This window comes from Copadichromis virginalis, linkage group LG19, assembly GCF_057382275.1.
Source record: "Copadichromis virginalis isolate Kocher_CV1m ecotype Utaka linkage group LG19, C_Virginalis_male_GT1.1, whole genome shotgun sequence".
Classification (NCBI taxonomy): Eukaryota; Metazoa; Chordata; class Actinopteri; order Cichliformes; family Cichlidae; genus Copadichromis; species Copadichromis virginalis.
Window position 1 is genome coordinate 9,129,562 of NC_140636.1, and position 26,797 is coordinate 9,156,358.

Genomic DNA, 26,797 nt, shown 5'->3' on the forward strand with positions numbered 1-26,797 from the left:
GACAGACTTTACAACCTCACATCAGCAACCGTCACCTCTGCAGAGAGTTTGTAACAGAACATAATTACGTCATTTGATAAAGCACAACTTTTAAATATTACGGTCTGTAAACTAGAACTTTACACAATTTAATTTCAAGCCTTTATGAACTGGATAGCAGTTACGTTTCTGCACCCACAAAGCAATGACTGAGTTATAAACGCATATTTCACTTTAAGATATTTTTTACATAATTATTAAATACACAAACTAAATATGATCCAGTATTTCTAGACTTTAAAAAGAAAAAACATCTATTGTGATATATGTGTAGCCTCTGTTTGACTGATCGTGGTCTCCTTTTCTTCTTGGCAGATTCCCAGCGCTTTGCTTTATTTAAAAATGCATTTTATTATAGCCACTGATATATCACACTTTTCAGTACACACGTGGCAATTTACACCCGGTAAACGGTCAAATTAAACGGTAAAATTCTAACTGCTCATTGTCAATCAACGTCCTGATTACTGCATCTAAGGCGATCTAAGCGGCTTCCTGTTACTTCAGTGGCTGTGCGACCTCGACTTTGGTCCTAAATCTCTGTACGTTCTGAAGTTGACTGGGGAAAGAATTGTGACATTTCATGCAGCACCTGAAGGCAACGGGGAAGGCGCGTTCCACGGACCTCTCCTGTATCTGACAGTTGCACATAGCGGAACGTTTATCGCATCCAGGCTCAGACAAACGGCAGGAGCCCTCCGGTTCTTTATATCCGATACGGTTCAACTGAAAACGGAATTTCTTATTTTAAAACGACTCAAGTTGTTGTCATATTTTTCTACCGTTTGCAAATGCTTCAAGGGTTCACCTTTGAGTGCCGCTCTGCCATAATGTACGGGTCAGCTCGCTAACGTTAGCCGGGAGCTAGCATCCACAGTTCGGAGAAAGTAACGGAGTACGCGTTTCTTCGGCTACTTCGGAGTCGTCAGAGGGAATTAAAACATGGAGAAAATGAAAGAGCTATGCCACTGCCTCCAGGATCCTCACCTTGTCGCCCGCTTTCAGAACATTTGCGGGGTACGGGGCACGTTTACGACCACCAGCAGCAGCAAGGTAGCGGACCGGGCTCACTCGCACAACAACGGCGCTTGTCATCATCGCGTCGCCGGAGAAAACTTGTCCAATGTGGGAGCTGGGGAAGGAGAGAAAATGCAAACGGCGTCAGCGAAGCTTCGGAGAAGGATTGCGGACTCTAACGTTGCTAAAAATTTTAAAGATGAAGGTGAAACCCCGTCACAGAACGGGACAGCGGTGTCTGCGGCGACCGCCGGGGGAGAGAGGGTTGGTGTGGGCAGCAGCCTCGCGGGACCGGGCGTCCGCAGCGGGTCCGCGCAAGATTTATCCCGGGCAGCCAATTGTGAGGAGAGCCAGGTCGGAGGAGTCTTGGGTCCCCCAGGAAGCAGCAAGGTAAAGCCACTCCGCAAGAATTCTCTAACGGGCGACGGCGGGCAGGAGTTCCTGATCGACAACCGCTTCTTGTACTATCTCTTCACTTTCGGAACCGAGCTGGGAAACGAGACTTTCTACATCACTTTCTTCCCATTCATAACGTGGAACGTGGAAGCCTTCGTCAGCAGGCGACTGATCATGGTGTGGGTCTGGGTCATGTACCTGGGACAGTGTACCAAGGATGTGCTCGGCTGGTCCCGACCGGCCTCACCGCCTGTGGTCAAAGTGGAGGTGTTTTACAACTCCGAGTACAGCATGCCGTCCACGCACGCCATGTCCGGCACAGCCATCCCCTTCGCCCTGTACTTCATGACCTACGGCCGTTGGGAGGTAAAGTCCCTTTTCACACACACAAACTGGATGTCACGCCGTTGGATATAAGAGAAGTTGTTTGGAGCCACTTCCTCTTAATTTCAGTGAAAAAGACGAAGGAAGTTGGCTTTGTCATATTTTATAATATTTTGACAGCATATTTTCCTTATACGCAAGTGAAATCGTTAGGGTTCATTTGAGAGCACAGGAAACGCAGGTGGAGTGACAGAAACTCTGCCACGTGGGTAAAATCGAATCTTCACCCCTCATTTAATGTACTCTGTTGCAACCGTGGAAACTGCACGCACACCAGCTGCAGACACGACTCTTTACAGGCATAATATATCTAATATTTTATTAAAAGGAGTTTTGTGTCAAAAGAAGATGAAAAAACAATTTCATTTCTGTAGCTTTTGTTAAATTATACAACATATCTGCTTATTACTTGATTACCAACATTTAATTTTTTTAATTATATACATTCAAATTTTTTATATACTGTTTATTAATATATTTTTATTTGCACTACAGTGCAACAGCTTTACTCAAATCTAAACTATTATTAATTACTTGCTTTCCCTCCAGAAACTCCCAGTTCCTCCCACAGTCCAAACACATGCAGGCAGTGGGGTTGTATCTTTTGTCTCTCTGTGTTAGCCCTGTGACAAACTGCCAAACTATCCAGGGTGTACCCTGCCTGTTGCCTCAGCAGGGATCGGATAAACATGGATAAGCAGAAGAAAATGGATTTATGTAGTATTTAAAGCAGCAAAGTGTTTCACAAACTAAGAATTTACAATGAAGACACTGGATCATATCATATTCTAAGTTGTGAGATCATGGCAAAATAGCAGAGCTTCAGATACTCCCGCTGGCATTTTGTTTTTTACCACATACGTACAAATACCGATGTGTATGTAATGAGCCCAAATTTGTGGATTTATTCCATTAGTTGGGTCCAAGTTTAGGAAATAGTGAAAATTGTCCACAGTTAAGTTTAACCTGCAAAACCAGCAATTCAGCTGAAACTGAGACGCAGCATGCTCATATTTTAGCAAATTATCAATTATAAGATAGGCGTACCCTAAAGTATACAGCGCTTAGTTCCTTTTGACTCGAATGGGCACCATAATTGTCAAAATGGACATAATATTGTACTCCGTAAGAACTAAAACTAGCAGTGGAGCTCATAAACACATCAAGAATATGTTTACTAAAGGTCTAGATCATGAGCGTTGAAAGCCATCTCCCCATAGATTTCTGTTCAATCAGATTTCTTTTTACTACCACAAAGCCCCCACCTGTCTAACACATTGAATGCATGTTGAAGGCACTTTGCCATTAGGGCTGCTCGATTATGGCAAAAATGATAATCACGATTATTTTCACTGAAATTGAGATCACGATTATTTGACGATATTTATTTCGTCCGCCAGAGCTTATATTATTTTTTTACATGCTGTAGTGCCATTTGTGGGAGCATTTCAAGTTGCTATACATCAATACAACTGTTATAGCCCATATTTTAATAATGTGTCTGCATTAAGTCCATAGTAACTACATTAATTGCAAAAAAGTGCAATAAACTACAAAAAAATTGAAAATCGTTTTTGTTTTTACATATATTTCTACTTGGAGAAATTTAAGAGGTTTATCCCTCAAAACTTTAAATACAAAAAAGTTGCAAAAAATAGTTTACAACAACAGGAAATTTATTTTGAGTGTCTTCATAGTTTTATTTTTGGAGATACAGCAATTTTTATATACTGCAGGAAAAACAAAAAAACAATCCTATGATGCAAATTTGCAAAGAATGTGCATGTGCATCAAAATAAACTATTTCCAGCAGTGCAATTCGAGTTCTAAGGCCTACAAGTAAAAAACTAAATTTTCCGCAAAAATGACGTCACTTGCGATAGTTCACGTTGATGTCTTTTTCAATGTGGGAAGTGTTAAGAACAGCTGATCGGATCGGCAAAGCGTGTTTCTGGAATATTATGTTTTTGTTCCTGCAAGCTCTTTTTATGCAATTTTTGCAAAGCTATATGTGGAAGGAAACCGTGACCGAGGACAAGCTGATGGCATAAGAAGTAAGTACAACTCCTCTGGTTTCATATGGAAAAAAATTGATTGTGCTAGCTTAGCGTTCAGGTTCTACAGGGATTTAAAAATAGTTACACAAAACGAGCATGCTGCTCTGACCGGCTTTAAAGGTTTAACAATAACAATGTATTGAATAATGACTTTAAAAAATAATATAAAATAGTGTGCAAATACTGATAACAGTGCAAATGTTTGCAATATAAGAAATAAATGAAAAATGTGAACTTTGCAGTGTTGCTCTGTGGTGCAGCTACGACACCATAGCAAAGTTTACACACTGTGTCTACTTGATCCACGTCTGACTCCGCGAACCCATAATGTTTCCACACCACTTAAGTTTTTTTTTTTACCTCTCTTTTCAACCAACGGCAGTCCACTCCTCTCCAAATAACTTCTGCTTAGCTTTCCGAGCTTCCCTCGGGTCCTCTTAATTGTTGTGACGCGTGTTCGAAATGCAGAGCAGTGCGCTTGATTTGCCACATGGAGCAGCGCGAGAGTAAAGCATGAGGGAGGGGCTAATAATCGGCTCAGTCATTTTTAATGATCGTTGAAAGCCCAGATCATAATCGTGATTAAAATTCGATTAATTGAGCAGCCCTATTTGCCATTAGCTTCACTTTCTAGACCTGGGAGCTATGTCCTTATTTTATACATGTCTGTAATTTGATGTCAGACCTATGATCCTCCATGTAATCACCTGACCATGCACCCTTTTGCTATTCGCAACCCATTTGACCACGTGGCAGTCTTTTCTACAATGTCACTGAGACTTTGCCCTCTGAAGTCAGTCTTCTGAAGTGCCATCATTAACAATTAATGAGCTGTTGGGTCAGTGGATATAGTGACAGCAGCTGTGGGGTGACTATGGAAGCTGCATGAAGACAAAAGCTGACTCTTGACTGGGTAATTTACTGCATGAAATCATGCTTGCTATAGTTACAGCAAAGACTGAAAGCCTGACTACAATTGACTGCCCTATGGAGGAGAACACTCCAAACACAGCTAAAAAGAAAGCCCAGAAAGCCCATTACCAGTTTTGATGACGTGATATTTGTTAATTTTCTCTGATATTACTCTGCTGGTTGGATAAAATAAGCAGCTAATGTTTTAGAATTGCCCATCTTGGATTTTGGGAAATTCTGTGACTGTTAATAGTCTTTTAACAATTCTGTGACTTTGGAATAATCGTTTTAATGCTTAAATGATTATTGCAAAAGTGAGGAAGTTGGCAAAAGGTAACGTGATAATGTAAGTCCCTTGTCAGCAGCATCAGTTATGCAGATCAGTAGTTACACAACTGATGATAATTAGCTGAAAGCCCATATTCAGCTTTCTGTTTTTTGGCATTGTTAAAATTTTAAAAACATTTTAAAATGCTCCAAAATCATTCGAATAACATTAATGCTGAAATTCTGTTTTAACAAGCCATTTCTGTTATTGTTTCCTTCATCTCCTCCTATTCAGCCTGGAGGAACAACACCACATTCTGTCCAGTCTGTAAAAAAACAAAACAAAACCTCAGTCTGTGAGTCCACTTCTGTTGTCTTACTGTGCATCCACACAGTGAGGAACATGCTCGACAAGCTGTGGGACGACTGTTTGATTCATTTAAAAAAAAGAGAAAAGACACTCGACAAGATTTTAGCAGGCATTTTTGTTAGCGACAGAAACTTTTCTAATTTCTACTTTTTTAAACTTTTTTTATGGTTCTCCGATAAATATGAAAAAGTGTAACCTGAAAGTCAAGTGCAATTACCACTGAGCAATTATCTAATGAGCCAATCAACAAAACAAGACTAAAGAATCCTTTGAACAGCTGATTAATCTCTGAATGATATATCTATAGCTGCTGCTGATTTTCTATAAGTATACTAGTTGTTGTTGTTCTCAAATGATTAACTATTAACATAGGACATAAAGGTGAAATGACAGGATGAAGTACATTTATCTGAAGTGGTTCTTGCTAAAGACATCTGCCTATTCCAGTGAACAGGATATGATAGGTTGATTTGCATAGCCTGCTTTTTGATTACCGAGAGCTGTTTTTTGCTGACAGTGGTTATCTACATGTTACAAAGATGAGCTCTTCTGTTTTATTAATATAAACAAAAATACCAGTGTATATGAAAAACTCTCACCATTAGCTCTGCTGCACACTATATTTACCAAGGTGAAATGACAGGATGAAGTACATTTATCTGAAGTGGTTCTTGCTGATTGCAGGACTGCTTATCTACATTTAACTGCATGTCTAAGGCAGTATTGCTCAAGGGAACTGCTCTGCACGGACTCGTCACTAAATCCTACTCTGGCTGTGGTCAGTGAGGATTTTCTTTGTCATATGTGACGCTAAACTGAAAGTTTTGGTTTGGACTGTAGGTTAAAAAATCTGAAGATGTGACCTGAAAAACTTTTTGCTGACATTTTATAGATGAAATAATTGAGAAAATAATCAGCAGCCTAACTGATAATGAAAATAATCATTAACCACAAACCTTGGACAGTATATTCTGTGGTGTGGGTCATTTACAGAGAGAAATGTGAAGATTTGTAAAGTGAAATAGGTGGGATTGGGATTGCTGTCTTTTGAGGTTGAAATCACAGCAGAGTTAGTACACTCAGCCTCTCTGTCTGAGCCGGAGCAGGAGAGCTGGCCCCTTGACCTTCCAGTGAACAACTGAGATAAGACTGATTTAGTGTCTGGGACTCTGCTTTTATCTTTATTGTCACTACAGCTCTCTTTGTGTTTGACAGCCTAAATTTGAAACGTGTAAGAAGTTTGAAAAACTTCTTTCACACTACACGCTCTGAACAAGCCAAACTCTATTCAGCATCAAACAATACAAACCGCTGACTCGCGTGTGTGCAACACCAGATAAGATGTTGACCTCTGTCTCACTTTTTGAATCAGATTCATGTATTTGTTTTCTCCTCAGTGTTCCCTTAACTGGGGGTTTAAAAGGCCGAACACTGAAATTTTCCAGGCTTGTAAATTTCTGAAAATTATGCAAGCTGGTTCTCAGTTGGTGTATGAAGAAGAATTTTTTCACACTAATGTTTGTGTCGTGTGTCTGGTGTGTGTTACAGAACGTCAAGTGAAGTCCAAAGCTGTCATCTTTTAGATGTTTTGACATCTGGTGGCACCAGCTGTCTGGCCATGTTAGTTTTGCTATTTTAGCCACAAAAAAATCTGGTTACATTTTCAGGCGCTTAATCACACAGCAAGAAAATCTAGCTTAATATAGACAGATCTTGTCATTTTCCAGCTAATCAGCTACTGTAATTTCCCCTGTTGTGTAGTGTGACTTGTGATTCATTAAGAGCATCGGCTTGTCTCTGACGTTTGGTGGTGTCATCACTTTACAGAAATCTGTTTAAAAAGGAAAAAGAAACTATGGAAAATAAGCCCCAAAGGTTTATAGCTTGTTTCTGCAATTCAGAGTTGTTGTTAATACCATTATCCCATGCATCCCTCCAGTTGTTCTTTGCTGCTAGCCTCTCTGTGAAGTTTCCTTCTGCTTCCCTGATCGACTTGTCTGAGCAGAGCAGGAATGTTTGGATTTAGATGGACCGCAGCCGTTCAGTCCTCCCATCCCGACACCCTCCTCCTGCTCAGACAGTAACTCGAGTCAGATGTCGGGCTATGGAAGATACTGTAGATTAAAGTTGAAGGAGTTGAAGAAAGAAATGGACAGAAGCAGTTTGAGAAGAGAAGAGAATGAGGTTGAGCCGAGGAAGAAGAGAAAAGATTAGCTAGTGAATGAGAGGAGATTAAGTAAAATTAGACTAGAGGGCACGAAACAGAGAAAGCCCTGAAGTGTTTAGAGACACGGAGAGGGGATTAATACAGTAAAGTGCAAGGAGGAGGATGACTGAAGGGTATATAGAAGGCTAAAGAGGGAAACAAAGTAGTTTGATGGTGGAATTTGTAATAGGCTATAATATTAGCCGTGGAAAAAGAGTGCTGCATATACTACAGAAGTTAGTGAATGGCTGTTAGCAAGTTTTGTGATGTTGTCCAGTTGATTCAGAACACAAACAACAGGCTTTGTGTGAGACTTCCGTCTTCAAGCAGGAACATAAGGTGGGAGCATTGCAGCTTTTCCTGCCAGCATGAATGAGTTTAACAGTATAGCATTTCCTAACTGCAGCTTGAGCTTTACAAGCTGTTTTGCACTTTTTGGAAAATGACAGGAAGTCAGGGAATAAACAAATCAAACAAGGAATGCTATTCACCAAATGAAATTAATAAACTGTATCAATGATCTTTTTGAAAATTATTATTTTTTTATAATAATGTTTTTATTATAAAATAATACATTTATTTATTTATTAAAAGTATTTATTATTTTATTATGATCACCAGGTTTGAACTATAATTGTTTAAACTTGGTGTAAGAATTGATACTGGGCTCACTGGCCACGTAAATATATTATGATATGATTGATAGTGCTGATTCATCGATTGTGGGGCCTTCTGTGTGGCACAAACGAAAACAAAACAGCACTACTCCTGATGAGAGGAAGAAGAAACGCATGAAGAGAAAGACTTGTAGGCTTTTTCAACTGGGACACATAACATAAACATATTTGTCCCTTGTGTTTTTCTACTACTTTCACTTACATCAATTCCTGATAGTTTCTGCAATCTCTCTCCAGTAGTTTTCTGACATTTGTGAGTCTTTATATTGATGCTGTCATTATGACTCCTTATAATGACACAATCCTTCTTATCAGTTGAAGCACTCTCGACTGTTCTCTAAACCCAAGCGGCGGTTGATGTCTGCAGATCACACCAGGCCATCTGGCACCAACAACTATGCCATTGTTCAAAATCACTTAAATCACCTTTCTTGTGTGTGAATGTGTGTGAATTCAATTCAATTCAATTTTATTTATATAGCGCCAAATCACAACAAAAGTCGCCTCAAGGCGCTTCATAGATACAGAGAAAAACCCAACAATCATATGACCCCCTATGAGCAAGCACTTTGGCGACAGTGGGAAGGAAAAACTCCCTTTTAACAGGAAGAAACCTCCGGCAGAACCAGGCTCAGGGAGGGGCAGCCATCTGCTGCGAATGGGTGGATGACTGGATATGTAAAGCACTTTGGGGTCCTTAGGGACTAGTAAAGCGCTATATAAATACAGGCCATTTCTTCCCCCTTCTGATCAGGTTCAGCAGGTTGTCTTGACCATGTTTGTGTTCCTAGATGCAGTGAGTTGTAGAAATGTGATTGGCTAATTTGATTTTTGCATTTAAAAATCAGCTGAACAGGTGTGTGGAACAAAGTGTCCAGTGAGACTATAAATGTAAGTTGGAAGTCTTCAGGCTTTAGATGATGCTTAGTTGCCCAATGTAGTTGATTAAACTGTAATTATGTTGGTAAACGGCTGATAAATTGATGAAATATTCTTTTCTTTTACTCTGATGAGAACGCATAACTTTAAAATGCAGAAGGGCCTTTTCACTAGTTTTAGTGTTTTTTATGAAATGAATAATGGAGTAAAGGAGAGAATCATTTTATAGATGAAAGAGTTTATGATTTAGTGAATTGGAAGATTGACTGATAATAAAAGTGAGGAGTGCCTGTAACTGTTTCTTTGTTTATTACTGTTTAATGTTTTCCCTATCAGTGAGTCTGTCCATTTTTTTATTGTTTATGCTTATACAAAGGTGTGGCCGAGCCTTTTCCAGCTTGTAGGTCTTTCTCTCCAATATTAACCTGAACCCTGCGCTTCGACATTGTCCATCTCTGAAATGTTATTTGGATCGTATTCAACCCAAAAGTGCGTTACCCAAAGGTATGGTTTTCAGAGTATCTAGCAACTACTTGAGTATAAGTGCCTTTACTGACTGACATCACCTCAGAAATGTGTCATGTAAATATGTTAAATAGATGCTCCTAAATCAGGTAATCAGTTGAGCGTGGACTATGTCTGATATGTCAGAAATGAAAAGGGAGCAACTAAAACAATAGTTTCTTTCAAAAGATTCCAAATCTCCTTTAACAGATCAGCAGCTCACATTGTTAAAGCCTTTGTTTTTCTGGTTGACACTTTGAACTGCAAATGTTTCAAGCTGCAGTTTCTAGCAACCACACTAAACACTATAAATCGTATTATCACTAATCAGGTCAGGGCTGTCCTACAGTGCGGTGTTATAGTTCAAACATGAGAATGTCATTCACAACTTTGGTTTGTGCATAGCCTCCACTCAGTTCAGTTTACATCTTGGCACTATTCTAAGTCAAACACAGCACACCTTGGAAACTGTGTGTTTTGGATGTGTGTGTGTGTGTGTGTGTGTGTGTGTGTGTGTGTGTGTGTGTGTGTGTGTGTGTGTGTGTGTTTAGACCTATATATTTACAGTATATGTCATGTGGGAGAATACTGAGAAAACTCAGCACTGAGGCTCAGCAAGCAGTGTGCAGGGAACCACAACCCACAGAAGAAAGCTCACCATGTCCATAAAGCTTTACATGAGGCAACCGCCACACCACTGCTGTGGTCACAGACACGAGGCCAGAGTGGATATGCAGACATGAACCAGAGACACGTTTTGTGTTTACGGGCAGCCAGAGAACGGTGTTTGATGGTGTCCTCACAGCCCCCGCCCCCCTCATGAAGTTCAGCTGATTTTTCTCAGTCTCAGTGTCAATCTGTGTGTCAGGCTCCTGCATCTGACTTGGCTTCACAGCTAATCCACACACATAAAGGCGCTTTATTTTTCAACCAGAACCTCCCTCTCCGCTGACCCCATTCTTGAAAAAGGTCTTAGAGTTTATAATTGAAAACTCACTGGTTAAAAAGACACCTGTAGAAGAGTCTCGCGGGAGTCTTGCTAAATGTAGGATATGCTTTAAAGAGTCGCCTTTCTGGTGCAATATTGTACTTTGTCCTCAAGAAAGATGCCTACTGCTCACTCTGAATGTGGATGGCTAAAATATAATTCCAGTGTCTGTTAGGCAGGTGTTTGGTGTTTTTGATATGTTTATAATGTATAATGTTCTGCATCCTAATGTAGCATGTTGACAATTATGGATCTACTGATGTAGTATTTCTCAAGTCAGAACTGGACTAATATCCATCCAAATACTGGATTAGTAGATTGGCATTAGTCCAGCTCTGATTTGAAGCTGGATGAGATATTGTCACCAATGTTGCCACCTATGGCTATTCAGTTCAGTTACATTTTGCTTACTGCATAGAGTATCAGCAGCAGTGCACCGTTAACACTAAAGAAAACAGTGTTTGGAAACCAGAACACATCCAAAATTATTGTGACAGTGTGCAATGAACTTGAGTCTTGTTGCCATTTAAATATTTGCTTTAAAGATGGGAACCAGATCTGTAGACAGTCAAAGTCAGTTCTTTGCAGCTTTGGTGCATGAAGGAGCAGTAAGAATCTACTGTCAGTTTATGATCAAATCAGTTGAAGTTAATACTACAATTAAGTGTGATAAATAGGCAAAAACCACAAAGCTGTTGCAAATCAAGTGTGAGTAGAAGGTTTGCTTTAGTGTGCCATTTGGTTCATTTTAAACCCACTGATCTCTAGTGTGCAGGGTTAGCCTTTAAGTTTAGTTAGTATACTGTTGTCATGAAAAATAATCAAAAACACAGTAACTTGTGCCCTCTGACAGCCTACGTGGAAATTAAAAACCCCACTAAAGATAGGGATGAACCGCAATTATATACACAAATATATGCATATGATACTTTGCAGTAGGGCTGCCACGATTAGTCGACTAGTCACGATTATGTCGACTATTAAAATCGTCGACGACTAATTTAATAGTCGACGCATCGTTTGAAGCTTTGTAAGATCACAAAGGACGCAGGAATGAGTAGTAGGATTTAAGAGTGTAATAACGGACTGAAACAGAAGATGGCAGCACTGCATGTACAAGGATGCCAGCTGCCGTTAAACCCCGAAGAAGAAGAAGCTGTGTCCCAGAATTCATAGCGCAGCCCAGCGCAGCTGTCAACAATGGCGGCAGCTAGTTAGTTTTAACTTTACTCTTATTATTCTTTCTGGGTCACAAAATAAACATTTAACATATTTTCAGGCGAGAATGTAGCTGTGTAAACCTCAAATATCTGCTCAGTTTATCAAGACACCACGTATTTTCAAAAGCGCTCCGACGTTTTCGGAGACGTCTGTTACCCACTAGCTCGTTAGCTAGGCGGGGGCAAGGCTAACTAGAGCCGTGAGAACACCGGACTCCCGGCAAATCGTTTTCAAACCCACTGCCGTCTTTCGCTAGTCAGGTTAAACATATATATAAGTCACTTAGATAACGTAAAAATGTTATTGTTTGGCTTTCTTTAGTATTTTATTTGTTCCTGAGTAAATCGGTTTGGCTGAGATTAAAGTTATAGTTTTTGCACAGCTAAAACTGTCAAGCAGACAGCTGATTATCAGAAGTGTGAGACGCTGGAGAATATACTCCGGTGTCCTGTTATATTTTAGAAAGCAAGGAGTTTATTAAACTTCACCGAAACAATCTGCAAATTTCATTAAAAATTAATAAACTGCCATCTTGTCTTTATTTTTAGTTAGCACAAACACTTCAAGCTGTAAGCTAATGATAGTTATATAAGACCAGATGCTGCTGGTGCAATAAGCTGTACGCTGTACCTCCAATGGATGATGATCTGATTAGTCGACTAATCGCAAAAATAATCGGTGACTAGTCGACTATCAAAATAATCGTTTGTGGCAGCCCTACTTTGCAGTGAGAGCATACGTTTGAATAAAGGTGCTGCTGTGGTTAGCTGTGGTTTGTCTGCAGTAGCTACACTTTTAGGAACAAATCATATCTTTTATTACAAAAACAGTTGGTTCCATAAATTTTAAATGGAGAAAATTGGAGTAAAATGTATTTTTACTATCAGTCTCTGTTACGTGCCATGACCCAGAATTTCACACTGGTGCCAGTCATTAAAAAAAAAAGCCCAAGAAATGCAACAAAACCCTGATAAAAGCTCTTTCAGGTTTGTTAGAATGTGTTTAAGCCAGCTGTCTCATAGCTGTATATTTAGTAAGGTTTCTGCCTCATCTGCAGTGAGCAACTGTTTGCAGTATCACAGGATTATTCACTGGAAATTGGTGTCAAGTGTGTCACCCCATAAATCAGTATCTTATCTCTGTTTAATCAGCCTTCACCAAGCACCATCAGGTAGCTCTCATGATTCATTTTCCCCTGAAGGCCACAGTGCTGGGAGATGCTGTGATGTTGTGGGATTAGTACTGTAATTCTGTTCTGAGAGAGGAAATATGAGCCATCTGAACTCAGAGTATCCACAGCAAGCAACGCAAAAGGTTTTTAGCAAGTGTGCAAACCTCAGCAGCTCACTGTATCCTCTGCCTTCTCTTCCAGTCAAACTGTCACTCATTGTGTCTTTTCTCAGTCTTTCTGCATGCTGAATCTGTGGATGCTCTGATCCAGTTAGGCTTCGGGTAACTTCTAATACCAAATACTGACCCAAAACCAGCATCAAATGAAAAAGCTGGATGCCTCACTGCGAGGAAAGACTTGTAATCATTCTTTTCTCTGCAAGGTACCATAAGGCCCAACTTAAACAGTGCTTTCCTAACTTTGTATTACAAATAAGTACATACTGGAATATAAATGTACTGAATTGGTATTTATTAGTAAATTAATAGAAATTTAGTGATGTACATAGAACTGCACCTACAAACATAACTTCCGGAAATTAAAATTAGCAAGCGATACCTCAATGCTGATTCAGGTGGAACAACAGAAAACAGCCCTTTGACTTTGGACATAATTACATCTTTATGGTAGGCAACCAAGATTGTACCATAAACTTCGTTGACATTCAAATTGCTTAAACATAAATATATATCTATATATATATTTTTTAAATGTCCGATAGATACTTTAGCTAGTTGGTAGTTGCCATTAGGTATTTTTTTTCTTTTCCTTTTTTCAAATCCTATTCATCTGTATTCAAATTTCTATGTGTTTCTTTTATATTTTATGCCTTACATAAGGCTGTTATTTTGTGTTGTTCAAAGGTGTTATACAAGTAAACACGCCTTGGCTCCCTCCTCTCAATGCTGCAGGCCAGGAGCATCTGATAAGGAAGTGGCAAAATTACTGAAACATTTATGAGGACATTTGAGTCTGGTACACATTAGCAGATAATCATATCCACTACATCACAGAAACATTTTAAGGCTCATTATAAGCTGCAAACTGAACAAGTTCTGGATGAAATTCTGCTCCCACGACATGAGTTCTTTTGTTGACATGCAAATACAGAACAATAAACACAAATTTGATAGGTTAGCTTTGATACAGTGACTCACTGACAGATACAGTAGTGCACTTTTTGATGTAAAGCAAAGCATGCTCACGCAGTGCAGTTCAGAATACACTTTGTTTTTTTTATTTGTATTTTGCACTACATGCCTTAAACATTGTGTCATGCATAATTAGTTGTTATTGTAAAGTAAAAATATTAAACATGTATATGTATGTATATGTGAAGATTTATTTGCTTCTGTGTTTCACCATCATAAATTCAGTTTTTTTAGGCTTTTTAGATGTCTTTAAACTTTTTTCCTTTCACCTCCACAGTACCCATCCACACTGGGATTCATCTTGGCTCTCTGCTGGTGTCTGCTGGTTTGTTCCAGCCGAATCTACATGGGAATGCATTCGGTGCTGGTGAGTGTGATCGATGTCTTACACACACACAAACACAGACTTGTAGTCTTGCCAAACGAAGGACATGTTTAATATCATCTTGTGTTTTTAAACATCATAGCAGGTCTGTTGGACGAACAGCAACAGTAGTGATTTGTACCAGTGTGTGGGCACGTAGTTAAGGTTAACTGTTAACTGTGAGAAGTCGTCATCTCAGGGCATGCTTGCAGAGTAATGCAAATGTATGGTTATGAGGAGTATAATGAAGGAGTAAGTAAGTAACTAAGAGGAGTAAATAAGTAAAGTAATACATTATTTTTTGAAGAAGTAATGAGTTCTTACCTTTTAGAGTAAGAACTCCAGCACTTTCTGTCTTACGTTTTTGGTGCTGTTTACCAAGCTAAAGTAGTTTGGTGTCAATTCGTTTTTAATATAAGAACCTGTGAAGGGTAGGCCTTTCACACAGCAATATTGTTTAACTTTTACTACCAACAATCTGACCTTTCTTCAAAGGGTCAACCCTCTCTCAGACAGCTGTCCATAGTTGTGATATGCTAGCGTCATTTACCAGAGGATCTTTATTGAGAAAGAAAATGTATTTCAACACTTTTTAAAGGCTGTTGTAGTTTTTGGCTTTGGATGCATTTATTTGTTTATATTTTATATGTTTGTACAGTGATCACTAGTCTGACAGCACCACAGACCATTTACCGGTTCAGCAATTCAGCAACGGCTGGCAAATAATTGACTGTGTTATTGCTCCTTTGGGATAGTAGTGTATGACGCACTCCCATTTGGCAATAAAAACAAAGAAGAATATGTTTTTAAGACAAGAAAGATATGTGTAATTGTTTTATTTTTTTAATAAGTTACCATTTAACAAGTTGTCTGTTCTAGTTCACTTTTAGTTGTCATTGTGTAATAGTGGTTGTTCAAGTCTCTGTGCACTTTAACAAAAAGGTATGCTGTTTTCTTTCTCTTTTTAAAACTTTTGGGACCAATAAATATTTAAATGTCACACTTGGAGGATGGACTAGTGACATTTCAAAATCCTGCTTTTTTGTTCCTGTGTTAACCTCAGATCTAAGGTGAGCTTAGAAAAGAGGAGAACAGGTTCACTGCACATACATCAGTCCAACTGCAAGGGAAGGAACAATAATGGAAACATGATTTTGAGTGGATGGGAACTTGAAAATGTCTTTGTTTTATACTGTGATTAACAGCTAGGCTCAGGAACAGGAAACCTCTCGAGCTGTTGATGTTAAGCAGGAGGTGTATTCTGAACTTTAGTCCAAACAGTAGCTTTCCTGTGTTAAAATGTTGAGAAGGCAGCTAAAGGTAACAACAAGAAGGTAGGTGAACCACTGCAGTTCTGTGCTGTTTGTGGAGTTCATAGTTATGGAAGTGCATCTCCTCACATATACCAAACTGTGATGTTCACAATAAGTCATCAAATGAACAGTAATGGTTGTTTCATATCAGACATCGTTGTCAACTCCTTGCATTGTTGAATCTTCAGTCTGACACTGCTTCCAAACTAACCAAATACAGTGAGGAAGTGAAACACACCGCAATATTAAAAATGCAGGCCAGTAGATGTTGTCGCTATTGCTGTTATTATTTCACTTCTCATTCTCTCATTTTCTGTTTGTTATTACTGCTCCTTGGCACTGGCACACAATTTGACAACAGTGTTAGTCCCACTCATGATTAACTGTCTGCTCAATTCTGCCAAGGTGCCACATGAATCAGCACACTGGTGGAGTAGATAGATTTAAAGGTCAAGAGTCAGGCAACAAAGATGGCAAAGGAGCCAACTTCAACACCAGACAAAATTAATATTGTGCAGATTTAAGTTCAGCTTATCAACAGTCCCAGTTTTTCATGTGGTCCCTTATCCACTCCCTGGTTTAGAGCCTACCTGTACTAACCATGCCTTTCAGCTAACCTGGACCAGTGATTCTGTCATGAGCATGCTTAGGCCTGTATATACCATCAGCGAGAATTAGTAGTGGAACACTTGATGTTTTTGCCTGCAAAAACTTGCCCCTGCTTCTTTTATCTGCTCTCACGTTAACGGAGTACAGTCATAACAAATCTATCACCACAGAGGTGTGTATACCTCAGGTTCCCTACAGCATTAGAAGTTTTCTCAAAGTCCTATAGGTTGCAAGAGATGGGGGGGAAATGAAATCAACCAGCTGGAGATACTTACTTGTAGCTCCAGCAGTATGTGCTGACTGGTATAGAATTCAATCCTGAGTCAGTCTGAATCAAGTTCCTTTTGCAGTTCATACATATATATTAGAAAATCATGAACCCTGGCTTAAGAAGTCAGACTCGGCTTGAATGCCAGATGTTTTCATGGATTTATTTTTAAGAAACACATCAATACTTCTGTGGTGAAAAAATCCTCAAGAGTCACCACAGATGTTTTGGTCAGATGTCTGGTAGTCTGTACGGGGGTGAATCTCACTGGTAAACGATGTCAGTCTTGGTGCACTTGTGGGGTTGGGCTGTCTGTTGCAGAGGGAACATTCTCCGTGGTCATGACTGTATCAGTGATGGATGGTGGTGTGAGACCAGCAGACATTACAGCACGCTGACCATCTTCCCAAACAAACTCAGAAAGTAATTCCACATCAGAGACCTTTAAGAGCTTTCTGTGAGTGCCCACAGGTGGTATCGCTGTGAAAACCACATGCACATCTGCCTGCTCACATGGTTTCATATCTCTGCTGCATGTCAAACAAAAAGGTCCAGTTTTCTCCACAAATAGACAAGAGCTGACCTAGAAAGGTGTTTAAGATGATTAATTTAGCAGTCAGTCAGATTACAGTTCAGTCGAAATGAGCGTGCTGAGACGATTGATCCTGACATTTAAGCAGAGCGACAACAATCAGCCTTCAAAATCACAGCTGCTTGAGGAGCAGCAGTTATGCCCCAAGGAGCTTATTAGAGTTTTTCAAGAAAAAAGCTGTCATTAAAAAAAAAAAAAAAATTAAAAGAAAAACATCCAGGACTGATTCAACGTTTATATGTGATTTGTCAAAATAGTGAGCATTCATTTAAATAAAGACAAGGAAAAACACTCCCTCATGGGTCCCACATTACTTAATGAGTTCTCAAAAGATCACATGAAACTGTTAAACAGAGGAGTTTTTGTGATTTCCAAAGCAAAAGAATCTGCTGTTTTCCTGTATTACATTGATATCCACGTACTAAATTTCTCTCAGTAGCCCTGTGAGACAAATTTGTCATTTTGCCTACATAAATAAAGGACCAGTGGCCCTATATTAAGAATAAATGGGTAAAAAATAGCTCATAAATTAAAGCTAGACTCCTTCACATTAAAATGCACCTTTAAACAGTAATATATTTTTTGCTTGTGAGATCAATAAGACTTAGTCAGCTTATCAACAAGAAATAACAGTAAATGCTGGGTTAGTGGGGTGTGGGTTTTGCTCAGCTGCAGCAAAAGAGGTGGCACAGAGTACTTCAGGGAGGGCTGATCAGCACAAGCTGTGGCACATTCACTAATTATGCAGTCAGGCGCTCGGGCCTTGATGCTTTAACATTGTTTTGTATGAAAACTATGTGAAATACTTTAAATGGCATGTATTTGTCTGTCTCTCATATTAAAGTCCTCATCGTTCTTGCAGCGTGACCGCTTACTGTTCTTGATTAAGAAGTATTTGTGAGCAAGCCAGAAACTCCTGCTGGCTCTCCTCACTGTCTCACCATGGATATGTTAAAAAAAAAAAAGTCTGTAACCATAGCAACTGTTGCAGTACACACCAGGTCTGGGTTGACTTTAAGCAATGATGTCAGTTTATCTATAAGATCTTAATTGTCCCTTAAAATAACCAATTCCCCCTTAAGTAAGCCTTAAGAAACCATGTCTTTGTACAGCGGTCCATGACATCATAAAGACACACCATCTGTATTTTAACTCCTCAGTTGAACTATGTCATACTTGCACTGTGTGACATTTAGCCAGGTCAGCCAGTGCAACTTCTAATGACATTATCATATAATCTGTGAAAGGTGTGCACATGCTTTTCACCATTTCACACAAAGCTTGAAATAAAGCCATGTGTGGTGTAGTAGTCACATTGATTTTTTTTATTTTATATCAACAGTACTTTTGCAGTATTGGGTATGGATTTCAGATTTTGAGAAGTTGAAAAGTAAGAATATTTGTTTGCTCAGTAAGTCATGCTTTTGTTGTATTGATTTGAAGTTCTGGGGTTTGGGTGTTCTTATTTTAATATAGAACCACATCCTTATGGATTATTACGCTTCAGTTCACCTCATTTCCAGCATGCAGACCGCTACATTTTGTGATTTAATTAGATTTTTCTAAGAATTGCCTCCTGAAATATTTATGGACAGCACTGCCTTGTAAATGGGGGTCCTGCTGTCCCACTCCACTCGCAGATCTCTCTCCTTCTGCTCTGTTCAGCAAATGAGAGCGCAGCAGGCTGTGCACAGCCTGAGAGAACACATAAAGACCCTGTCACTTGTAACTTTCTCTCTGAGTCAGTGATAATGTTTGACTTGGCCATATTTATGTTTAACTTGTGTGTGTAGTGATTTTGTCACAGTTTAAAAAAAAATCCCTTGATTATCACACCAAAGTCCTAGAGCTCAAAAACCATTGAGCTTAGAGGTGACATCATTTTGTACAGGAGGTTTTATTACATAGGGTTGAACCAGTTTTGAATTTCAAGCCTGTTGTTTGAAAACAAGAATTGGACAAATATGATACCGGTATTTTTTTTTCAGTCTTTTTATTTGGTTTTCTTTTTATTCCATGATAACAACGATTCTTTAAGACTCTTTTAGCCTTCAATAAAAATATATTCAATAAAAAATAAAGTTTTGGTCTGTATGTAAGAACATGATTTTTCTTTATTTGAGCAATTAACAACCATAATGCTTTGAGGAATATAAACAAGAAACATTTATGCTGTCACTTGTGCTACAGTATAAGCCCCTCTATTTTAGTAAAGTGGGAGTTATTTAATGTTTAGCTGTAGAGACAGTCTCATTTAGCCAGCTTATAAAATTCTGAAGAGCATCTTTCTACATAAGTTGGTTTCTTCTCAGTGGTACAGATACCCCTGAAAATTGAAAACTGGTGTGACTCTGAACATGTGTGCGTCATGTCTGTCTATTCAGATTTGATTGGATTACGGGGAAAAAATGGGTGTGAACTTTAAGGTGTGACTCGCCTGAAAAACAGTGACCTCAGAAACACAACATTCAGGTCAAGAGAAAAGACGTGAACCTTCTTGAGAATGCTCGAGCTGCTGGTGCACAGGCACAGAGCTCATTTCCTCCTTGTGACTTAGCCCGACGGCTGAAGGCTCCACATCACTGTTGGGAATCAGGGACTGGAGCTTGAATACTTGGTGAGCTATTATCGGTCTGCTGTGCCAGGCCTGCAGGGCACTTAAAGAGATCTGGAAATCATCACGCCTAATCAAACTGCTTCCCCCCTCCTTTGTTGAACAGGAAGAGCTTGCAGACAAAAAGCTGTTCTGCCCCTGATAATCATGGTGTGTTCTGCAAACTGTTTACTAGTTCGTGAGAACTGTATGCCATTTCTAGCTCCCTGTAATGTTTTGATATTTAAATGCAATATTTTTTTATTATTATTATGCTTCTGCTATCTTACAAATCACATTATTTATAGGATTTTGAGGCTTTTAATATGTTGGTATGCCCAGTAGTCTGATGTAACTCCACTAACTTTATTTTTAGTAAACTTAGAAACATACCGATCAACTGTGTATGTGCCCACATCCTGTTATTTCCCTCCAGCTGCTTCCCTGTGTCTTCTCTCAAAATTTAAATGATTATTATTTTTTGCCTTTAGTGGACAGATGCAGTGAAGATGGACAGGAAAGTGGGCAGAGAGAGAGCAAAGACGTGTAGCTAAACCGGCATTGAGTATTTTAAAATTCAAAAAAGAAAATCACAATGTCAGTGACTAACTTTGTGATATTTTTTAAAGCCTAATAATGAAACAAGAAAGTAATGCGTACTATTGGGAATTCTCTTTAGTTGCACTGATTAAGAAATAATGCTGCAGCTGTTAATTTACATCATGTACTTGTTACTGATGCGTGAATTGAACTTGTACATCATTTGCAGTAATTTAGTGAACAGGCAGTAGGCACATGTGGTTGTGTTTTACAGAGAGAGTTCTTAATGGTTCTTTCAACATTTAGGCCACCCATTCTGACAATTTAATGCTCTTTTATTTTGTTGTAAAGATTAAGGCATCTACTGAATGACATGCAGTGTGTTGTTCATTAAGGGCACACCCTTTTTTTGGACAATTTTAGTTCAGGCAGCACATTGGTGTCAGTGGAGGAGAAAATTACAGATGGCTGAAAGCTTCCAGCCTCTCACCGTGTGTGCTATTAAGAGAGAAGGTGGGATGGCACTGGCACCAGTTACCTTCTCAGAGGTCATTTGGTTATCTCACTGTTGACTCATTTTGATATGGTCACACAGCAAAATGTGTCCTTATAGTGAACCATCTGTCAAAAGTGGAACTGCTGGGACACAAGTTGTTGCTGGGCTACAATCCATCTGACGCCAGCTCTGCGGCTCTGGCGCTCGTGGCTCAGCACGGGGTACTAACTGACTGTTAGCTCAGGGCTTACACGTACCACAACATGTACTTAAGCAGCCAAATAGATACTTAAACTCTAACAGGACCTCAGTTTCCTTCCAGTGCGGCCATTCGAGTGGGCTGACCCTGCCAGAGATGGCTGCAATGTTCCAGTGTCTGGCTGGTGGATGGAAACTGGTGTAAAGTTACAGTGGCTATCATTGATTTCTCCTTCCAGGGAAAGCAGACACTAATCACAAAAGTAAATAGTGTACACACCCAGCTTAGCAAGATGAGGAATAATAAGGTGTTAATTTACAGTGTGTGCACTCACGTTATAGCAACGTACCCAATGGAGTCTCTTCGCTGTAGGCATGTGCGTAAATGGCCAGGAAATCTGAGCCTGTCAGCAGAAATGGACTTGAGGGATTCCCATTTTTCATTCTTGTAATGTTTAAGATACGTGATTACTACTAGACCTCGTGAATAGCATAATGATAGCAAACGTGTAAGCCACAGTATGCTAATGTATAACATACATTAAAGGAGAAAAATAAGTACCACTGATGGCAGTGTTCAATATACACTCTGCAAACCAGTGTGATCTGATTAGGATTATTCATTACATGCCATAAGTGTGCATAATTGAATAAACTCGGGTACTGTGTCAAGTTTGCCATACGCATCCTGCAGGGTGATAACGCGAACTGAAACATAAGCTTTAGTTCCTCTACCGTTACTTCTTTTGCTACACCCGTAGCAGCTGGAGGATGAATCAAACAAAAGAGGCTTCTGCTGCCAGTGTAACCAGTTTTTTTTTCTTTGTCGGAACTCCATTCATCGCACGCAAGCCTTTGCTTAATTTTTTTCCCTACGAGCGCCAACTGTGATCAGGCTCGAAAGACCTCTCCTACTATGTAATGCAGGATCACCATTTAAAACCACATTCAAAGATCACACCTCGATCCTTCCACATCGGTTATATAATTAATCTCGGACAACACAAAAAAATGTCGTTTTACTGTTGCATATTATCAGTTCTAGTTTAGTGCGTCAAAATCAACTCCAGAAAATGCACAGAAAATTACAAATGTTATTTTCCCCCAACCCATAACCAAAGTGTAGCCGCACACACAGGCCGACATTCAACTTGAAGAGCTGCTTAAGTTGCCGTCTGCCCTGTGGTGCTTCAGGAAATGTTACTTTTCCTCCCCAACATTCAAACAGTTGCGAACACTGAGCATTATATCAGCATACACACACAGCCAGATACATGTCTCTCTTACAACAAAAGAGAGACATAAGAACATGCAAGAATAAGGCTTCAGTGTCTCAGAGGCGTGGGAACAGATCCGGCTTAGGTAAAATTTGTGTTTCATGTCATTTTTGTAAAGTTTGTTGGTGGAACAACACGTTATCTAGAAATAAGGTTTAATTGTGAATTAATTTAATATGGGTACAGTGTTGCAGATGAATGTCTGTCAAGTCAAGTCAGGGTTTTGATTCTGTCAGTGTGATGTGGGAACCATGTCGGGTAGTAAGGATTCTTAGATTGGTAGTAGACTGATCACAGAATGCCATCCAGATACAAGGAGTCACTTATTTCAGAAACAGCTTGGAGACGTTGAGCAGGAGCTGGGGTGAAGTCAGAGATTTGAAAGGTTTAGAGGAGGCAAGAAGCCAACTGTCAGTTTACTCCAGAGATCAGTAAATAAATAGCTGTGACCTTTGTGTTTGAGTCCAGAGTTCGTCAGCATGTAGATCTTCCCGTTTTCCTGTTTCCTGTCAATGCTGATCCACTTCCTTGTTCCCATCTGAAGGAAATGCTCCAATAAATATCCTAATAATAGCACCCCTTATCTGGTAAAGGGATTTTGCTGCTGAATCAGCTTGTGCAGGTTTAAAATTTTAATCTGCTGCTTGTGTTGTTTCAGCATTTATTCACAGAATGCATGATCAGTATAAATCATGTTTTCTAGCCAAGAGGGAAATTTGTGTTCGCTGAACAGGCCCATACAATCAGAGAAGGCTTTGGAACTGAGCGCTAATAACAAAGCGCATGGGCTTTCTCTTCTTTTGTCATCGACCACAGACCAGTTTTCCACTTTTCCTCAGTCCATTTTAAATGAACTTTGGCTGAGAGAAAACATTTCTGTCCCAACTTTATTGGAATTGAGCTTGTATTCTCCTAGGTGTTTGTGGAAGAAGAACCTACCAAGAAGGATACTAGAACATGGTTGATATTTACAGTCCCCTTTTCAGACTTCTCCACCCTCTGACATCATACACTTTGTTTCAGTCCAAATTCACAACATAGTTGCTTTCATCTGCACACATGTGAAACACATGTCAATGACAGTCTCAGCTGTGCTGTTTTGTTTACAGTTTCTGTCTTTGTATTTCCTTCAGGACGTCATCGCTGGGTTTCTGTACAGCATCCTCATCCTGTGCTTCTTCCTGCCGATACTGGACCTGATCGATGGCTTCAATTTGACCTGCCGCTACGCTCCAATCATCATCATCTCCCTCCACCTGGGCCTGGGCCTCTTCTCCTTCACCCTGGACACCTGGAGCACCTCTCGTGGTGACACCGCTCAGATCCTGGGCACTGGTGCCGGCATTGCCTTGGCTTCCCATGTCAACTACCACCTGGGCCTGATGCCCGACTTGACACCAGACCAGCTTCCCCTCAGCATGCCCGCACTTAGCCCCAGCCTGGTGGCTGTTGTAATGTTGCGGCTCGTTGTGGGAGTGCTGGTGCTGTTGGCCACGCGGGCGCTGATGAAGGCCATCACCATCCCACTGGTGTGCAGAGCGTTCAGAGTGCCCACTGATGACCTGAGGAAGGCCCGGCAGCACATGGAGGTGGAGCTGCCTTACCGCTACATCGTCTACGGGACAGTGGGCTTCAACGTGATCTTCCTGGTCCCGCTGCTCTTCAGCTACATGCAGCTCTCCTGATTGGATCTTACTTGACTGTGTGGCCAGTCAAAGTGAAGTAAAAATCTAAATGCTGTCATCAGATCAGTTTTGCTGCTTGTTTTCATCCACAGCCTAATCCCTAGCTGGAGGTTGCTGGGTTTGGGACTGATGAAGGTACATTAAAGCCTAATTGCTGATCTGGATGCAGAGTTTTTATCAGATTTTTTGTTTTTGTTGTCTCAGGTTACTTTTAAAGACGGGTGAATCCTGAGCAATGGAAAATGGGCTTAGACTGTTAACAGTTCACTAGCGATATCTCTTTGTTCTTTAGATTTATTTAAGAGTAAAATCCAGTCAGATAATGCTTTGACACTCTCAGAGCTGGAAAGTCACTCCTCAAATTCAAAAAAGCATTTCAACAGTGGCCTCTAGAAGACTAAAAATGCAGGTCATGACCACTAATAGATGATGTGCGTTAGTATTTGCATTGTTATGACTGAAGTTGTTATTAAGAGCTCAGGCAAAGAACCACAGAAGTATTTTTTTAGGAAAACTTAAATTATTCCAACAACTCAAGTGAATAATAAATCTTCAAACGCCTGACAGAAAATGTTGAAAATAAAAAGACTTAGTAAGTCTCACTAACAGTCTGAAAGCCAACGATATCCAGGCACATGATGAATAAATAAATAAAATAGAAAGTCTTCTTTTAGTCGGATGTCCAGATGGATCAATGGCAGAATGAGTTTGGGTTGTAAATTAAGTGCTTAGTTTAACTAGTTTAAAGAATGTTGTAGTTTGAGTTCAGTGTCACTGTTGAAACTTTGTGTGGTTCTTTGTCTAGTAGCCTCTTAATGTTTCTGTTTGATTATACTCTCCTTTGTCTCAATTCTTAAAGCAATAAGAGACCTTTCATTTTATGATTCCTGTGTTCCTCTACTGGATCGGAGGAACATTTAGTCTTTAACCTCTGAACCCCCTGCCTGTGGAGAGGAAACCAGTTTGATTAAAGTTTTTGATTTGTTGTTATGTCTCTGATGTCTGAGAATTCAGCCACATTGTTTTTTCAGGAGGTTAGATTGTGTTTTCTTAAAGGGCTTTCCCCACTATTTGAGTTCTGAGTTTGACTGCTATTCCTGCAACCCGATGGGAGAAAAAAGAAATACCAGGCACATACTGTACGATGCAAAAGGAAAGGAGAATGCATCGCTTTGTTTGGGAAATGTACAGAGAGGGTTTTAATGGTTTTATTTTGTTCTCTAAGAATGACTGGAGCACTCAGCTCAGCCTGGTTTTTTTTTTTAAATTTTATTTTTAAACACTGTAAACTTGCTTCCTATTAGAGATGTCAGCTCACATCCACTTCCTGTTCTTAGCTGAGGTTCTTTTGCTGATGTCAGGTGGGAGGAGGTGGTGGAGATAAACCGTCCGGAGGGAAGTTTTCTCATGTTTCTAAAATTGGAACTCCATTGACAACTTTTTTGTGCATAACAGGCGCGTTCTAAAAATATTAGAAAGTATTCGACTACAAGTGCAACATTATTCACTGTTTTATCATGCATGAATTTGATACTTGATTCTATAAATGTAGGAAAATTTTGTCTTCAAATTTTGAAGACACAATTGCTCCAGAAAAGCGGCGTGAACGTGAACTTTTTAAATGCCTTTGACAAAAGTAATCAAACACATGGTTGCCCTGAGAAGTCAAATGCACTGCAACATAAGAAAACGCCAGCAAATAGAAAAACAATCCAGAAAGCACACAAAACACAACAGAAGTTGAACAAAATGCAATGGAAGTAAACAAAGAAAATCACAAAAGATATGCTTCTGGGGAGGTGATAACATGATGGAACAGCTACACATGTGACAGAAGCCAAAACATGTCAACTTTTGCACTGAGACACTAAAAAGAAGCAGAGTTGTTGTATAACATGGAGAAGAAGATGCAAAGTACAGTATTACTGATCCTGTAATACTGTGCATACATGTTTGCTATCAGCTGTTTACCATCAGGTTATCACTTCCATCCGTCACATTATTGTCTCCCCAAAAGCACATCTGTTGTGTTTTACAAGGATTTTTGAGGTTTTGCTGCGTTTTGTTTTTTTCTATTTCCATTGTGAAAGAACTATTTGATTCAAATGTAGCTTGGTAAGATGTCAGAGCAGAATCTATCATCGTAAGACTCTGGTGATGTTAAACTTGTTAAAAAGCATTTTACATTTGCAATAAAAAAAAAAGCTTCCACTCGGACTCTTACCCGAACTCCTCCACACCACAACTAGTGATTAATTGGTTAATTAGTTGATTAACAAAGCTTCCTTCGACCACTCTAACCTGAACCTGAGTATAAAGACTGAGGCCAGGAGCCCAGATGCCTGCTTCCTGTTTCTAAGCTGTGTGTGCCTTGCTTAAAGGCACATTTAAGGGATGCTGCCATTGACACACATTTCTTTAGTCTTAATTTCTTTTTCTTCTTCTTTTTTTTTTGCCAAGCTGATTTATTTATGTTAGTTTTGTGTACGGTACTCTGCTAAAATAAATGCACTGTTCCCAGAATGCACTGTTCCCCCTCCGAGCCAGGCAAAAATAATGAAGGTGGAGCTGGTCCTCAATGCAGTCCAATCAGTAGTTCCCTTTGATTTGTCGTCTTGCAGTT

At 39.7% G+C, this 26,797-nt stretch overlaps 1 protein-coding gene across 1 annotated transcript; it reads left to right on the top strand.

Annotated features, from left to right (window-relative positions):
* Positions 1-648: 648 nt before the first annotated feature.
* sgpp1b (sphingosine-1-phosphate phosphatase 1b) lies at positions 649-25,160 on the top strand. Its single transcript, XM_085441416.1, has 3 exons — positions 649-1,818; positions 14,517-14,606; positions 23,623-25,160. The coding sequence occupies exons 1-3, from the start codon at positions 982-984 to the stop codon at positions 24,172-24,174; spliced, it is 1,479 nt and encodes a 492-aa protein (XP_085297542.1). The 5' UTR covers positions 649-981; the 3' UTR covers positions 24,175-25,160.
* Positions 25,161-26,797: the final 1,637 nt, after the last annotated feature.

Bases quoted from the DNA above. Each gene is read 5' to 3' on its own strand.
- sgpp1b (XM_085441416.1), top strand. From the start codon at position 982: ATGGAGAAAATGAAAGAGCTATGCCACTGCCTCCAGGATCCTCACCTT. The intron at 1,819-14,516 runs GTAAAGTCCCTT...TCACCTCCACAG, and splicing joins TGACCTACGGCCGTTGGGAG to TACCCATCCACACTGGGATT. The intron at 14,607-23,622 runs GTGAGTGTGATC...TATTTCCTTCAG, and splicing joins TGGGAATGCATTCGGTGCTG to GACGTCATCGCTGGGTTTCT.